Genomic DNA, 16,566 nt, shown 5'->3' on the forward strand with positions numbered 1-16,566 from the left:
AACGTTGCCCTTTCTACTGTCAGAACACCACAAAGGGATCACTGACTACTTGTTAATTGGGTTGCCTAAGGCATATTCATCTGCAATTTGTATTTCGTCCTGTATTTCCGTGCATTTAAAGATCTGCTCAGTTCCCACTTCTGGTGTATGCCTTTCTTCATTGTTTCTTATTTCTGTGTTCTCTGTATCCCGATCCATTACTGTCCTACCCTGAACTCTCTCTTCATATTGTACAATGGTATAATTATGATAAACATAAAAACAATCCTCTTACCTAAGTCATTCTCCTTCCCTTGCCACAGTCCTAGACCACTGTATGTCATTTTAAATATGACAGATAGAGTCCATGCAAAAAGGAATGAGGGTGCTCCTTGCTTCCAGCTGCACCTGGCCACGACACATGGTGTCTGGGTTCTGTTTTCACTGAAGTCATGGAAATGGCTTGTCGATCCACAGTTCATCACAGAGGTGCAGACTGAGGGGAAAGAGTGTAAGCTGGAAGAAAGGCTATTAATGAATGAGCTGAAACCCACAGTCTAGTCTGTCTCTGAACCCGTGTGTGTGTGTGTGTGTGTGTGTGTGTGTGTGTGTGTGTGTGTAAGGAAACGTCGTCGCTATCAGTAATTTGCAAGTACAAGGGTGTGTGCTTTCCTCTGTCAAGCTCTGAGGCTTACAAGGAAAGGAATAAGCTTTCACATCTGAGCACTTGGTTTCAGAACTATTTTTCTAGATTTTTTTTATCAATAATAAAATGCCTGGTTTTAAGTTTTATTTTTACAAATGCAGTTTTTTTCTTTAAAACCGTGATTTCAGAAGAACTGTATCCATATGTCATAAATAGATCATTTTGTTCGAGTTTGAAACAACACCCTAATCTGATCTTGGATAGTTCTTTATTGCAATTAAGTCTGTAAGCAATGCATGTGTGTGGAAAGGGAAGAAGAAACATGGAAAAGTAAATTATTTCATAGGTTTGAGGTGTGATTTTTTTTTTCCTATTGCATAGCTGTACCCTTTTTATGACTCAAAAAGGAGAAAGAATCTAAATCTTTAAAAGGAGGTGCTTAGAATAAGAGTGTCCTTTCAAGAAAATAAACCAGCTACTCAGAAATGTTGGCACATGCTTGTAATCTTTGGAGGCAGAGGCAGGAGAATCACTTAAGTTAGAGACCATTTTGGTCGGCAGAGTCCCATCATGATCCCGTCTCAGTAACATAAATGTAAAAGCCTGCTTAGGCTCCTGGTCTTGTATGACAGAGCTCATCCTCATCCGCCTAGATGCGCTGCCACCGTTCAGTAATCTTTTCATTTAGCAAGACACACTTTCACGACGGACTCCAAAGAGCAAGCCACAAACCATTTATGAAACTCACATGTGGATACCTCAGACAATTTGTGTAATAAAAGAGGCATACGGCGGAAAACAGAATCCTTTCTTCGGTGTCTGAGAGCTGACAGAGGATAATTGCACTCCAAGGCACCACTAGGAGGTCTCTATTTCTGTTCTTGACATGTGTGGGTACCACTGCCACTGCCAATGGTGATGATGATTAAGTGATGGGAAAATGAAGCGGGAAGTGAAGTCTCTTACCCTGACAGATGTAAAGGATTGCCACAGGCATCCCTGGAGCAAGTGCTGACGGAAGACATTCTGGTGCCTGCACCAGGTCACTCCGGCACTGTCAGTCAGGGCTGCTTAAAGCAGAGGCCATCGCAATAGCTCAATTCAAATCGAGACAAGCCCCACCTCCTTCCGTGTCTTCCTTGCCTCTCTTTTGGAATTTGAGATTCACGCCACATTTTCTGAACTAGCCATTGCTTTTGATTAGTTGGTATCTGTCTTGTACCCATGTGATTACTACAGGGATGTAGTGATCATTGCTCCACTCACAGCAACCAAGAATATTCCCACAGAAAATACCTGAATACAGTTTCCCTAACAGTGCCCAGAGATTGTCTTTCCATAAAGCCCACACGTTCACCCAGTGTGTGATAAGGGCATGAGCTTCATTGAAAGCTACCATTTATTGTAGGGGAAAACTCTGACCCAGGTTACTGCCCAGGAGAAGATAAGTGCAAATCAAGTAAAGCAAAGGATTATGGGTGCTCCCTGGGGAAGCAGAGCTGAGGACGAGAGGAGCTGTGCTCAGGGCTTTTGGAAAGCCTGACTTTGGGGGGAGGAAATGTGCCCCAGGGCAGTGCTATTACCCAATTACCTTTCCCGATTTTGTTTGTTCAAATGGGGATAATACTTTTAGTTATAAATAACTAACCTTTGGCCTTTCTTCTCTGCTTCTGCCTTATCCAGGAAATTATAAGTATTTGACCTTACTCAAAATGTACAAAGAAGAATAATGGAAGCCCCTGAATACCTTGATTTGGATGAAATTGACTTTAGTGATGACATTTCTGTAAGTATCACTATCTACAAGCAATGTTTTCACACTGCTCCGCCCTCAAGCTTACGCGCTGCTTCGTTTGTACTGTCCGTATTTCCACAACTCTCCCAGCTACATTGATGAGCTGAAAACAAGCTGTGGAACAGACACAGTGTATGGTTTGGGGCGGGGCTTTCTGGGCTTATGGGAGACTGATGCCTAACTGTGTGTGAGCTGGGGGCAGGGAGGGGGTGCAAGACATTCAGCCTTGCTTAGCATTCCATTCCTAAGGCGTGCCGAGGTTGTTTGAAAATTACTGATGAGTCTGTTTGTAAAGCTTCAGCACATGGATCTAACTGTTCATTCCCAGTGTCCTTATATGTCTGTATCACAACTAGCATTCTCTCAAATTCACAGGAACACAGACTGAAGCCAACTTGACATGTAATTGATGGGAAATAAAGGGAGGGGGTCGAGAGATGGCTAAACAGTTAAGGTCAATCACTGCTCTTCCAGAGGATCTGAGTTCAGTACCCAGCACCCCTAGCCGATGGCTCACAACTACTTATAACTCCAGCTCCAGGGGATCCAACACCCTCTCCTAGCCTTTGTGAACACTACACTCGTGTGCGCATGTATGTGCATACACACATACACAAAACAAAAATAAATATTATGATAAAGGGAAACCTTCCAGTCATTGAAAACATCAAAACACAGACTGGACACTTGGGAATACTGACAAATCATGAGCTGAAGATCAGATCAGCTGACCTCTGAGGTCCTATCATTCCAAAGCGCTGTGGGCTGATGAGTCCCTTAGGTCCGCTAACACTCAAGCCCTACAAGCGTCTGAGCACATAATCTACATGTGGCTTGCCTAGAGCTGCATTCGATGTATCGCCTGCCATGCAGTCAGTTCTGATACCCAACAACATGTTGGCACGATCACCCTACAAGCTCATCGCATCTGAGCTCATTTTATTTAATCTCTCTGTACCTGGAGCTTTGGGTCATCACTGGATGTTGCCCCCCAAACAGTGCACATGCTTTGACGTATGTCTGGCTGGAAGTGGATTCCTGTACTCCTTACCATGTATACCCTAACTAACAGGGACTTCGCATGACAGTCGGATTGTAGGCATAGATATGATAAATCACCTCCTTAATACAGTGCTGGATCTTTCTGTTTTTGAACTAGAAAAATAGCCCCTTGTTATTCGGCTTATTCCAACTTCTAGTTAAATTTATTGGTCCTTATTCAGACCCAGGTCCCTATTCAGACCTATGTGAAGTAAGAGTCCTTTTTTTCCATGATGTGTGGATGTCGATCAGTCACGGTGCTTGACTTGAGAAAGTGTTTAGAATGTGCTTCTTTTGTGACTCTTCCTCTCAAAGTATTTGGATTTGAATGAGAGCCAAGAAAGTGAAGGATAGTATAAAGATTTGTTGGGAAGTTGGAAGATGTAGAAAAAAAGAATGTGTAATCATTAGGAGTTTGGTGGTAGTAGTTCTTGAGGTTTTTTTTGATGGCGAAGTTGAGGTTTGAGAGTTGTTTTTGGTTTGGTTTTGTTATTTTCGGTTTTGTTTCAAGCAGTTTAGTTGTTTGTTTATTTGTTTTTCTATTTGCCATCCTAGGGACAGAACCTACAGAGTTACACATTCTAGGCATGTGTTCTATCACTGAATTGTATTCCCAACTCTTGGTTTTCTTAGACAAGAGTATCATGATGTAGCCCAGGCTGGCCTTCAGTTTACAATCTCCGGCCTCAAACTCTGAGGCAAGCATTACACAACCAGCCAGGTTGTTTTTTTACAAGAACAGGGTTTGAACAGGCAACCAGGCCAGGCTCCTGGTTTCTTCTGCCCGTTGGCTGGGTGATTTGGAGCACATGAGTTTCACTTCCCTGAAATACTCATATAACTTTTTAAAATTGTTTTAAGGTTTGGGTGAAATGATAATATATGTGAAACACTTAGCTTGGCACACAGCTCTTTAAAATAGTAGCTTTGTTATTGTTTCAATGAATAATACAATAATATTTATCTGACCAATAGTGGATAAAGAACTCGAGGGAAAAGACCAGGCATGGTGTCAAGATTTTCTTTTAAGTACAACAGAGCAGTTGTATTTACAGAAGAATCACTGGCAGCAGCCCATAATTTTGATGAATTAGGAAGCTCTGCTTGAAAGATAAAATGTATTAAGCAATAACCGAAGCTGTTTAGCAAATAGGGCTACAGGATTATGCAATGGTTGAGCCTCTCTGACTTGACCACTCTGAACTATAAATTCATATTTCCACCAGTAGGAATGTACCTTCCCCAAAAGTTTCCTTTTAGGTAGACTCCAATGTTTAGATCTTTGGCCTGCATTAAAACTTAACCCAGGTTTGAACTGGATAGCATTGACAAGACAGTAATGGATAATGCGAATTATGTCCTATGGGCCAGGCCACGTGAGTTTCACCCTCACACTGATCCTATGGAGAAGGGATTGTAGCCATCTTCCTTTGACAGATGAGGACATCAAAGCATAGAGACCTTATAGCTTGCCAAGGATCTCCTGGTTGGTCAGGAGCACACTGTTTCCAGAATACTCAGTTCCTGCCTTTCCCAGATTTATAGTTTATTGCAATAATTTACAGCAATGGCAATTTTTCTGCCCCTGTTTCCCACCCACAAGCATTTGGTGATACCGAGTTTTCATTGCCATACTGGGAAGGTGCTCCTGGCTCTGGTGGATAGAGACCAGGAATGTACAGTCTACAGGAAAGCCTCCTCAACAGAGGACCATCCAGTCCAAAACGTTGACAGCCTGAAGGGTGAGGTGTCCAAGTCCATTGCAATCCCCCTTGAAACTGGAGAAGCTCTATTTAGCAACCTCTCCAGCGTTAGATTGTTTTTTCATAATTCAGTATGATCCGAGTTTAATACCCTAACCCTGACAAAGCTTTACTGTTCATAGTTAATGATTTCAGGGAGAAAAAGTGAGGACCAACTCATAAATAGTGAAGTAAGTGTTCTCGGCCTGTTGCGGTAAACTAGGAACACTGGCCGTCGAGGCTGCTAACCGAGAGTGTCTCCAATGCCGAGGCTCAGAAAGGAACGTGTCTCCCAGCTGCTAGTTCACTGTCTTGGAGAATGAAGTTTCCCATAAACGTGCTTTTATTTTTTTGGATTGCACAGACCTCTCTCTCTGCTCCCTTACTCTTCCCTGATTCAGTGGCAGGAGACGATGGTGGGGAGTCCAGGCAGCATTTGGAAAAGATGTTTACAAAACTCATGCTGGGGTTTAAGACTCCCCTCCTTACCCTCCAACTATAGCCCAATTACGTAGTTTGGGCTTTGTATTTCATGGTTTTTCCCTCTGGTCAGGAGACTGGTTCTTGTTTTAATTAAAACGCAAGCTGTATATTTGTATAGAAAAACAGCTAGAACTTTCTGTCTTTATCTAATGAGACAAAACACAGAAGGCAACCAACTTATTTTGAAGTTCTCCAGACTTGAAAATGATGGGTTTCCCCTGTAAAATGCAACGTTTCAACGGCACATCCCTGTCTCCCTGCCATCTGAGGGCAGAGCGCTATGCCCAAGCTGTAGCCCATGAGAGAGGGCACGTACAAACCTTTCTCTCCCGGCAAATAGGTTTACAGAGGCCTCTTTTATTCAGTTGAAAACCAGGCTCTCCTATCATCAAAACAAAAACAAAACCCTCCGGGGTTCTTAGGAACTATGGCATATTTATTTTACCAAGCAAAGCCAATTTTTTTTTTCACAAAAATAGTATCTTATCCAGGACTGAATAAATAAAGCAGAGGTTGAACAGCAGAGAGGTGACATATGTCACTCACAGTCACTGTCACACGTAGGTCCTGTCACACACACAGCTGAAACCTTTCAAGTCAAGCCTCACAAAACTGCAAGAGACGGGTTCCGCTTTCATCCTGTGTCGTAGATTACAAAAAGGAGACTTGCAGAGGACCTGGGAGTTCACAAGGTTACAGAAAAAACTCAGCAAGCAGGGTCAGAACTGGACTACGGAACTCTTCGACTCAGAAGGGGACTTTGACCTTCTGAGAAACTTCTTTGAGTGGAAGCACCTCTGCACCTCTAAACCTGTCACCCATGTCCATTTGGTACTGGAGTGGTCACAAATTTGCTTCTTGGGAGTACGGGACCTGGGTCCCCACTCTAAATAAATATAATCTGCTGAACGAAAACTAAGCAAAACCCTTTCTTTTACTACCCTGACGTTTCCCTAGAAGGTAACCAGAAACTTCACGTGGAGTCTGGATGCCCCAGTCCTGCTTCATGGTTCCTATCAGCCATGTCCTTCCTAGAAGTTACCCTGTTCTTGGCCATAGTTAAACCTTTCTTGGCGCCGATTATGTGATGTGGCCTCAGCAACAATCACAATGCTATTACATTTTCTTACAGTGCTTTATTTGCTGTGTCTTACTTTTGAGTCCAAATTGCCTCTTATTCCTCATCTATAGCCCCATGAAGTTCAAAGCATTTTTCTTATTTCAACACCAGATGCCCTGCATTTCATTGTTTTGTAAGCACCCCCCCCCCCAAGAAGTACACGGGGGATTGTCTGATCCAGAAATGATGTGTTGTATGTTTCGGACCTCAAGACTGGAACTCAGATCTCCTTCTCCATCTTGGCTTAAATGCTCACAGAAGAGAGGAACCTTAGCCAGAGGGTGACTTCCAAGAAGAAAGAGCAACCACCAAATCTTTAATTTGCCTCTTCTTTCTGAACTTAGCCCGTCGAGTCCTCTTCTTGGCTATGCTGGGTAGCCACAGCATTTATTAGACTGACTACACAGCTTATTTATACAAACTACTTGCTCATAGCTAACTGTTTTGCCAATCTAGTCAGCAAGTGTTTATTAAACATCCGCGGTGTTCCAGGCACAGTTCTAGGTTTGAGAAAGTAGTATAAACTCGGTCTGTGCTTGCAGGGAGTTTTATGATGGCAAATAAACTATTCTATTTCATAGCATGTAGCGTATTTATTATAACTGTGAAATGTCAGATCAACTTCATGGGAAGTCACACTTTGTACCAATCCCTGTCCCTGGCAGTCTGTGTTTCTCGGTGCTGATTGACTCTTGGCTCACAGTTGAAGCCAGACAAGTGCTGTTGCTGGACAAGGTCCCTGGCTGGCCAGCGACCCTACCACAAGATAAATGTTTCTTTTATTTGTTTCATCATTTATAATTTTTAATATTTATTATTATTTAGGCTTAACTTTTTAGTGTTTTTGATGCTCTAAATATAAATAATAATGGTACTTAACATTTGTCGAACACTTACTGTACATCCGACAGGACTGCCATGCTCTACAGTGTTAGCTCAGAGTCTTCACGCCACACTCTGTTAGGGTACTGTAGTTACCCTGAGTTACCTGTGAGATTAAAGAATAAGATTGCCAATAAAATGTTGAAATCAGGATCTGATGTGGGCCAACTGGCTCCAGAACCCACATCTTCATTGAAGACGACTTCTGGGCTTTGTAGTCATCTTTGGACTGACTTCTAATGCGACAATGCACTGGAGTTTGGGTGGGGACTTAGTTATGAAGGGACGAGATGGAAATAACACACTCACGAATACAGAGTGAAGTAGCGCCACTGCCTCTTCATCCAGCAGGGAAGGATGGGGAAAGCTCCAGACCAGCTCGCCAAGCCATGGCATCAGGAAGCCTTCCACGTCCAAGAGAGAGCCCACCCCTTCTCCCACGCTTCTTAAAGAGTCATGCATGGATCCTCAGAGAAGACCACGCCCATCGAGCCAACCCATTCCATTCCATTGGTCATTAGACTGAATGGCCAAATTCCCTTAATAGACTTCACAGTTCAGTTAGGTCATTACCATTCATTTCCAGTCCTTGCCATAGGAGGCCCTTCAGCGTTGTTCTCACACTTGCTTCTCCATTGTGGATGGACCACCAAATGCTGCTTGTCCACACACTGCATTAATTATATTCATATTACTTATGTACTGGTGTACTCTTAAAAATGACCAAGAAGAGTGCTGAGTTCTCCCACACCAGCTACAGACAATATCGAGCATGGAAGGCATAAAACAATTTTTTTTCTTTTTTTCAAATCTTGACAAATATAATAGAAACAAAGACCACTGCAAAAGCCATGGGCATGTGAGAATCGAATTGATTACAGTAATTCTAATTATTAATGAATCCTAGTATGGTGGGAATAAGCTATCTGTGCCGCATGCTCAGGGCTATGTGGAGTCATAGGCTTCTCCATTAGAAAGTGGGCCTCTGTAGAGAACAAGATGTTAGAGGGGAAAAAAGTCTTAAGCTCAGAAAATCTCTCTTCAGCTATTTATCTGCTTTGACAGGCAGTTTTGCTTGTGTGGAGGGCTGTGGTTCTACCGTGTGGCTGCCTGAATTCTGGGAAGCTCGGAGAATCCAGGAGTCTCATGATAGTTGTGGGAATGGATGGCTCATCATCTTTGTCATTTGGAAACGTAATAGAACCTCAGTTCCTTAAGAATCTCTAGCTTGCAAAGGTGCTTGGGATGGTGCTCTTTCATTTTCTATGCTTCTTTACCACTTGGGTAATGTTTGCTTGTTCCCCCAACTGGCCCAACTAGTCTTCAGGACTAAAGGCCACTGTTTACAAGTCCTGAATGATTGTCAGTCTTGGTGGTCAGAGATTCCCATAGTCCAATGTAGAACTCATGTTCTACATGTAGACTCATGAATCTCATCCATGTTCAAACTGCTTTACATGGCAAGGGAATAAACTGACTGCTGTGGCCTGGAATACACACACACACACACACACACACACATTTGTCTGACATAAAAGACTGTAGTTTGGAAAGCAAACTTTCTGTGCCCACCCTTATCTACAAACTCGCTTGAGTAAGGAAGTAGTTAGGACGACTCACATAAGGTGCAGCGGTTAGATGACAATATCTTCCTTTTCATTTCCAGTCCCTACTCATACCTGCCCCTCTCTTGTTCTCCTGGGTTTAATGTCCTGGCAGGAATGAAGATGAGGAAGGAAAGTCTGTATAGAACTCACAGAAAACAGGTTAGAGAGGAGAGCCAAAAGTGTTTCCAGGCGCTTATCAGTTTGCAAAATAACTCCATCTTCATTATCTCCTATTGATACCTGTGGCTACAGATAACGAAACCAAGTCCCAGAGGTATAAAACAATTGATTGTCCAGAACCATAGAGATAGTAAGCATCAGAGCCAGGGCGTAAATCCAGACCGGGCTTCAAGTCTTTGTCCTTTATAGAAAAGGGCAACTTCCAGCAGTCACGTTAATGGAGTGAGATTTTAGTCTTTTGAATGTACTGTGATTGCATTGCTAGATTTATAATTATGGGTTTTTCTAAGATTGCTTTTGTATAGATATAAACTGTTGTTATCATGGCTACTAAAGCCGTGGGCTACTTAAAGGAGTTCTTTTAGTCCAGTTCAATAAGCGCCTAGTATCTTAGATAGCTAAAATATTTTCTACCACCTGAAGAAGCAATGAAACCATTTGCATTTGTGGAGAGACAGGATGCCATGTGTATGATTAAGAGGAGGCCTCATGAATTCTGCTGTTTCAGAATTGCCTGGATGTCTCATAACAGGACAATGACTGCACCCAACATAAGTGGTCCTGATTCAGTGTCCTAAAATGGGTCCAAAGAATTCCAAGTACCAGGAATTCCTGGAAGGCATTGATGCCAGTGATCCAGAGGGAACACTTTGAATGCTGACATTCCTTCCCTCTGGGAGAGTCATAGAGGGCATTATAGAGATGATACCGAGACAAGGCTGGAAAAATTAAAGGGAATTTTCCTGTTGAAATGGGAGAAATGGCATTCTGGGTAGACAAAGTAGAATTCATAAAGACATAGGAAAAACAGTAGATATGCGAACTATAAGAAATTTCTTGTTACCACAAAGAGAAGTGAAGGAAAGTAAGAGATGAGACTGATCTTATACTACACTAAGGCACATGATCTGTCCTGTGCATCCTGCAGAAGCACTGACGGATTTGAAACAGACATGCTTTAGTCAAATTTGAACTATGAATTATAACTATATATAACTATAAATTTGAACTGATGAATTATACCAGTATTAATGCTCAGAGGGAATTCCTACTAACTACCTAAACTTGAAAGCTTTTAAACTTCTGAAAATCTACAGTATTATGCCCAGGCTCAAGTGTAGTGTACGTACATGTTGGTGTTCCAGGCAGTTAATTGGTTCCTGCGTATGTACAAGTCAAAGATAATATCCTTTCCCTCCTCTCCGTATCAGAGCTCATAGATCAAGAGGAAAAAGCTAAGCCTAAGACACTGCAGACATTTACTGTGGGCATAAAAGAGAAACATTGCTAAGAACTGCCCTGGGGCTTTGTGCAGAAGGCAGAGTACATGCTGACCTTATGGAACAGTGGCACTTCATGGTTGGAGGAAATCCCTACAGACAAGGAGGACCTGAAAATTAAAAGAAACAGTCAAATAGACCTCAGCTCTATAGAGGCATTGAAACAGCTGAGGGAATTGGTCAACCTCACCAGGAGCTCTTGAAACATAAAGCCGTAGTAAAAGTTTGATCAAAGAGGCTATTTCTGCAGCCAGTGACCTCTGGAAGGATTCAAGAAAAGGAAGATGTTAGGACAAAATAGTAAAAGGAAAAACAATGCCTCTCAAGTAACTGAACGCCCTCTCTCATATCACCAAAGGATAACAGAATCAAGAGAACAGGCTACACAATTTAGGTTGGAGGATAAGTAGAAGAAGGATGTATTCGTCTTGGTTTGGTCAGTCCATGTGGCAGGAGTTACTACTAGTGATTGTCCTACGAGTGAAGTAGGTTAGCCATCTGACAGCTCCTTATAAAAGACCATCTGTCCTGTGAATTGGGAAGCCTCCCATTCCAGATGGTAGCACAATGTACTCTTGTATGAGAGACATCCTGGGTCATTGGGTCATGGGCTCATCCTCAGATTTGCAAGTATGAAAAGACATTTTCGTGTTGCTTTTGTGAGACATGCTTCCTGTGCATTTCTTCCCACCACAATGTAAGCATTTTAGGTCACTCTATTGTATTAGATCTTCCTGTGTAGTGTTGTTATTTACAGAATAAGCCCTCAAATTACTCTTTTATTGTGCCTTTATAAAGAACGATAGATTTGTTGAATGCATAGACTGTGTGACCTTCCATGCATCCTAAAAAGTTCCCCAAACTGTAATTTTCTAGCTGGCACTTTTTTTCTTAGTTTGCTGTGTTTTTTAATTTCTAGTCCCAGGAGTAGCACATCACTTTTTTCTTTAGGGTCATTATTTCTTACTGGTTGTGATGCGAAGAATTCAAATATATGTCTTCACAAAAGAAAGCATCCTTTTTCGGTATGGGCAAAGTTACAGCCTGTATGTTGCCCTCTCCCCAGTTCTGTTTTGGTTTTTTTTTTTTGAGGGGGTGGGGTGTTGGTTTTGATTATTGGTCAGTTGCTTGGTTTGTTTGGTGTTCCATTGTTGTTTTGAGGCAAGGTCTCAGTGTGTCACCCTGACTGGCTTGGAACTTGCTGTATAGACTCGGGCTGGCCTTGAACTCAGAAAATGCTTGGCTCTACCCACTCAAGTGCTAGGATTACAGGTATGTGTCCCCACATCCAGATTTTCCTGTGATAGGCTGTTGACACACCAGCCAAGCACCCTGTGCTGTTCAGAGTTTGAACCTCAGCAAATTTAACCTCACTGCCTCCTGCGGGCCTTTGCAGTCAAACAGGTAGAGCTGGACCTGCAGCTAATACAGCTGAGATCTGGAGAATAGGGAATCTGGCTTTCAGGTGCGAGTGCGCGTGCCTGGGATGCAGACAGCAGTTGGGCTGTTTCCATTGGGTGTATATCATTTAAGCCCACTGAGAAATCCTGGCTGTATCATTGCCCATATTTATACATAATCAATCAATTTTCCTCTTTTCTAAAATGTTGTCTTGAGGGGAAATCCAAAAAGGGAGGGAGGGCGAAGAGGGGAGGGAGGGAAGAAAGAGAGGGAGTGAGAGATGGCAGTGGGGAGCAGGAGAGATGGTGAGCCTTTGCCAAAGGGGGTTTCATGGGGCACAGCAACCAAAACAAAGGCCTAATTTTAATTGAATTATAGACTGTGTAATTATATAACCTGCACCAGCTGGTCTCAGAAAGCTACCAGATTCCTTAGAGAGCTTGTACTTGATCAGGAACATGAGGTACCTTGTTACTACCAAGACGAAGCTTCTCTGTCTAAATTATCCCTGACCGCCCCATCCCCCAACACACACACACACACAAAGCATAATGTAGAAGGAAAAATTGTCTAGAGGCTCAACTCTGGTTCACGCAGCCTTCCCCTCCCTCCACCTGTGTGTAGTGTGTGTGCTGAGACACCTGTAGTCTCGGATGAATGGCCAATATAAACAGGGTGTTATTGCATCAGACAGGTAAGAATAATTTCTCTAATTAGTCTTCTGAGATTTCATTTTTCATTTGGAAATACTGGGAATTTAATTTGTTTGTGATGTGCAAGCTGACAATGGCGGCAAGCGCCTGCTCCTTCTGTCTTGCTTTGCTGATATTCTGTGGGAACTCTGGAGGTCTATCTATCAACATCACACCCACTAACGTACCTTTGCGTTGAGAAAGCATTCTAATTATATGGTCCTCGCTTGTGAGGCTAGAATAATACTAATGGGCTTCCTCTGGTCATTTTTCTTTTAAATTATTTTTTTCTCAGTTGCCTCAGATTTTGCAAGGGAGAAGTAATTCATGATATGCGCCTGCTCTTAGAGATACAGAGCAAAACATTCTGAGAAAATTGTGTTTTATGGATGGCAGTATGAGTATGACTGAAGATAGTCTTTGATTAAAGGCCTCGTGCTCTTCTATTCATTCTATTTATTTTGTTTGAACACATCCTTCTTACACGACAAATTGATGGCTATCAAATGTAGACCCCATAAATCATAGTTATTGATTTTACATGTGTTTTTGTGCCTCCAGTGTCATAATTTGTTATCTTGATATCCAGCCCTGAACTTGATGCTGTGACAGAGACTAAAAGGTGCTGTCTTTCCTTCCAAACTAATCTATGGACGAGAGAGCTTTCAAAGAGACCTGTGCTCCCCTTGCTTTTAATGACCAGACCTCCGTATTTGCCATGGAGACAATACACACAGTAAAATCCGCAGCACATGGTAACTGTTGGAGCCTAAAACAAAAAGACGTGTTTATTGTATGTGTAAGAGTGTTAGGTATGTATGTGCACTGCATGAGAGTGCCTGGAAGCTGCAGAGGCCAAAAGAGGGAGTTGGATCCCCTGGAATGGAAGCTACAGATAGTTGTGGCCCATCATGAAGGTGCCGGGAAGCACATCAATCTTCTCTGCAAGAGGAGTAAATGTTCTAAACCACTGAGCCATCTCTCCAGGCCCAGCTTTGGGATTTTATGTAGTGCGGTCCACACCAGCATGGACATGTCTTCTCCAGTCTGGATGCTGAGGAAGCCGAATTCTCCTCCACTAGGCTTTTTACATTGGTAGCTAGCTAGCTCTTTGGGTTGAGGAAACAAATCCTATCTTCTGGAAATATTCAAGGTTCAGTAATTCTGGCTATATTTCAGTTTGAAATGATGAGAAACAGAATAGCTTTCAGATGTGTCTTGCTTTACCCATTAAATAAGAGCCGCCAGGCTCCTCTTTAACCTGTGTCTACTGAGATGCTCGCTGATCCATCTTAGGATGCTCTCAGATCACCACGAGGTCCACCTCTTGAATGTGTCTGTTGTACTTAAGCCTCAGTCCTTGTGTTCATCTTTTTTTTTTTTCTGGCTGGTTTAAGGGAATGCCTTTATTTTAAATTTCTGTCTCACACCCTTCTCCCTCTGTCTTCCCATTCAGTATTCAGTCACATCTCTCAAGACCATCCCAGAACTGTGCAGAAGATGTGATTCCCAAAATGAGGACAGATCAGGTAAGTCGGACCCCTCGCCCCTCCTCCCCCACCAGTGGTAGCGCTCCGGTTTGCCTGGCCTTGGTTACCACTTTTGCCTTCTGCTCGTTTCCCTTGTGGTTTCTCTGCTCCCGCCACCTCCCTGCCACCTTCAACAAACAGATGTATCTGTTGAGATGTGTAGATGAGGTCATCTACAGGACTGCGAGGTCGTAACTAGGACCCGGCTGTGTATACATCGACATAGGTCCTCTTGATAACCTTCAAACCGTAGACTCCACAGAGATCTGCAGAAAACCCAAGAAAGCAGTGGTGGCAAAAACATAATGATGCCGGCGCCAGTGAAAAAATGCTGGATGCATTTACTGCCCATATGGCAAGGACCGACGTGAGGGATGATGCTTTGCCAGAGTCTGAAACCCTATCAGGATGCGACATGCTAGAATCTGCAATAAGGCATACTACAACAGTTAAGATGAAAGCAGGGCGCTGGCGTTTAATAGTGTAAACTAAACAGAGAATTATGGCAGCTAGATGGAAACCAGCTGGCTGGCCTCGCCTCCTTGCCCCATCCCCCGACTGAAAAAAAGTACATTGAGGGTTGTTCCCCCTTCTCCCCCTCCCTGTAAATCAAATTAAATCCCTCTGCTTTTCTCTCTGAGATGGGCAAAGAGGAAAATAAAAAGTATATTGATGGGAATGATATTAAACTATGGAATGGTGTTCGTTCCTTCGCTCTAGATAATGACTCAAAGGCATCACCATTAACCTAGCCAAACTGAACCTCTCCTCGTAGGAACACCAGGCTGGAGAAACATGCTTGGCAGGAGACTTAAGATAATCCTTAAATTATGCACGTGATGTTTAAAAATAAATAGAGGTATCTTTCCTGTACAGCTACTAGAATTCTGAATTTCTGACCGAAAGGACTTGGAAAACTAATTAGCTTTCCTCCCTGGACTGTTTGTTTTGCTTTCACATTTTCCATAGAAGAAACAGCAAAAATAATGCGTTTTCAGGTCTGTCTCTCTCTCTCTCTCTCTCTCTCTCTCTCTCTCTCTCTCTCTCTGTCCCCTCTCTCTCCTCTCTCCCTGTGTATACACTCAAATTTGAACATGTGGATGTGTGTTGGTAATATATAAATATGAATCAGAAACATGCCAGAAGTTAGCCTTAAATTTAAATGAAAGTTTTCATTTGCTCTAAACTGTTAAAAAAAAAAAAAAAAGGAGACAGGACATAAAGTTGGGAGGGAGATGGGGTAAACCACATCTGGGAGTTTGGAGGGAGGCAGCGGTATAGGGACACGATGGAAATAAGTTGTATAAATACATAACATTTTCAAAGAATGCATAAAGATGTTGTTTTTAAAAAGACACGTGTTTGCTGAGATGGACAGGAGATTTTTGGCTCTGAGCCTTTGAAGGATTTATCTCCTTAAAGCAACATTTTTTTTCTCAAAAAAATCACTTGGAAAGGATTGTGCTCAGCAGCAGAAACTACACACTGCAAGAATCAAGAGACAAGCCTCAGAGTCCAAAGACTGGAGTTCAAGTTAGAGTCCAAAGACTTGGGAAGACTGTCGAGTGTTCCCATCTAGCGCTGTTTTACGAAGTGCTTTAACAAATATTCCCATTCATGCTTGCATTTGTTCAGTCAACAGCTGTGTGTTGAGGGTTCTCTGATCCAAGCATAGAGAATAAAACAAACCAAAAAACACCAAGACACAAGCTCCTGTGCTCACTGAGCTCGCACCTGGGTAGGTGACAATCAGAGGACAAGCAAACATCTAAGTAGGCAAGAGCCTTGCAGACAATATGGCAGCTTGAGCCCTCATGACAGTCTCTCAATGTGTGGGTTGCGACCCTTTGGCAAATCTCTATCTCCACAAATACTTACATTACGACTCATAACACTAGCAAAAATGACATTTAGGAAGTAGCAACAAAATAATTTTAAGGTTGGAATCACCCACCTTAAACATGAGGAACTTTTTAAAGGGTCACAGCGTTAGGAAGAGAACCACTGTGGTAGAACAACTTATGGGCCTTGAGGAGGAAGTGTTCAGGATGGCAGGGAGTGTGTCAATGACTTTTCTTATCACCTTGACAAAAGCAATTTTAGGGGTGTGGGGATCTTCAGTTCTCAGTCTAAGTATACAGTCCGGACGACAGGAAAGCCATTGCCTCCTGAGCCCGAAGCAGCTGATC

General features: G+C 42.7%; 1 protein-coding gene across 2 annotated transcripts in view; it reads left to right on the top strand.

Annotated features, from left to right (window-relative positions):
- Positions 1-2,307: 2,307 nt before the first annotated feature.
- The window catches only part of LOC119814737 (synuclein alpha interacting protein), a 72,298-nt gene continuing 58,039 nt past the window's right edge, over positions 2,308-16,566 (top strand). For both annotated transcript variants that reach the window (XM_038330751.1, XM_038330750.1), the window contains exons 1-2: positions 2,308-2,411; positions 14,305-14,377. In XM_038330751.1, coding sequence (XP_038186679.1) covers positions 2,355-2,411; positions 14,305-14,377 — 130 coding nt within the window. In that variant the 5' untranslated portion in view covers positions 2,308-2,354. The remainder of the gene's footprint in view (positions 2,412-14,304; positions 14,378-16,566) is intronic.

Source organism: Arvicola amphibius, chromosome 5 (genome assembly GCF_903992535.2).
Source record: "Arvicola amphibius chromosome 5, mArvAmp1.2, whole genome shotgun sequence".
NCBI classification, from domain to species: domain Eukaryota; kingdom Metazoa; phylum Chordata; class Mammalia; order Rodentia; family Cricetidae; genus Arvicola; species Arvicola amphibius.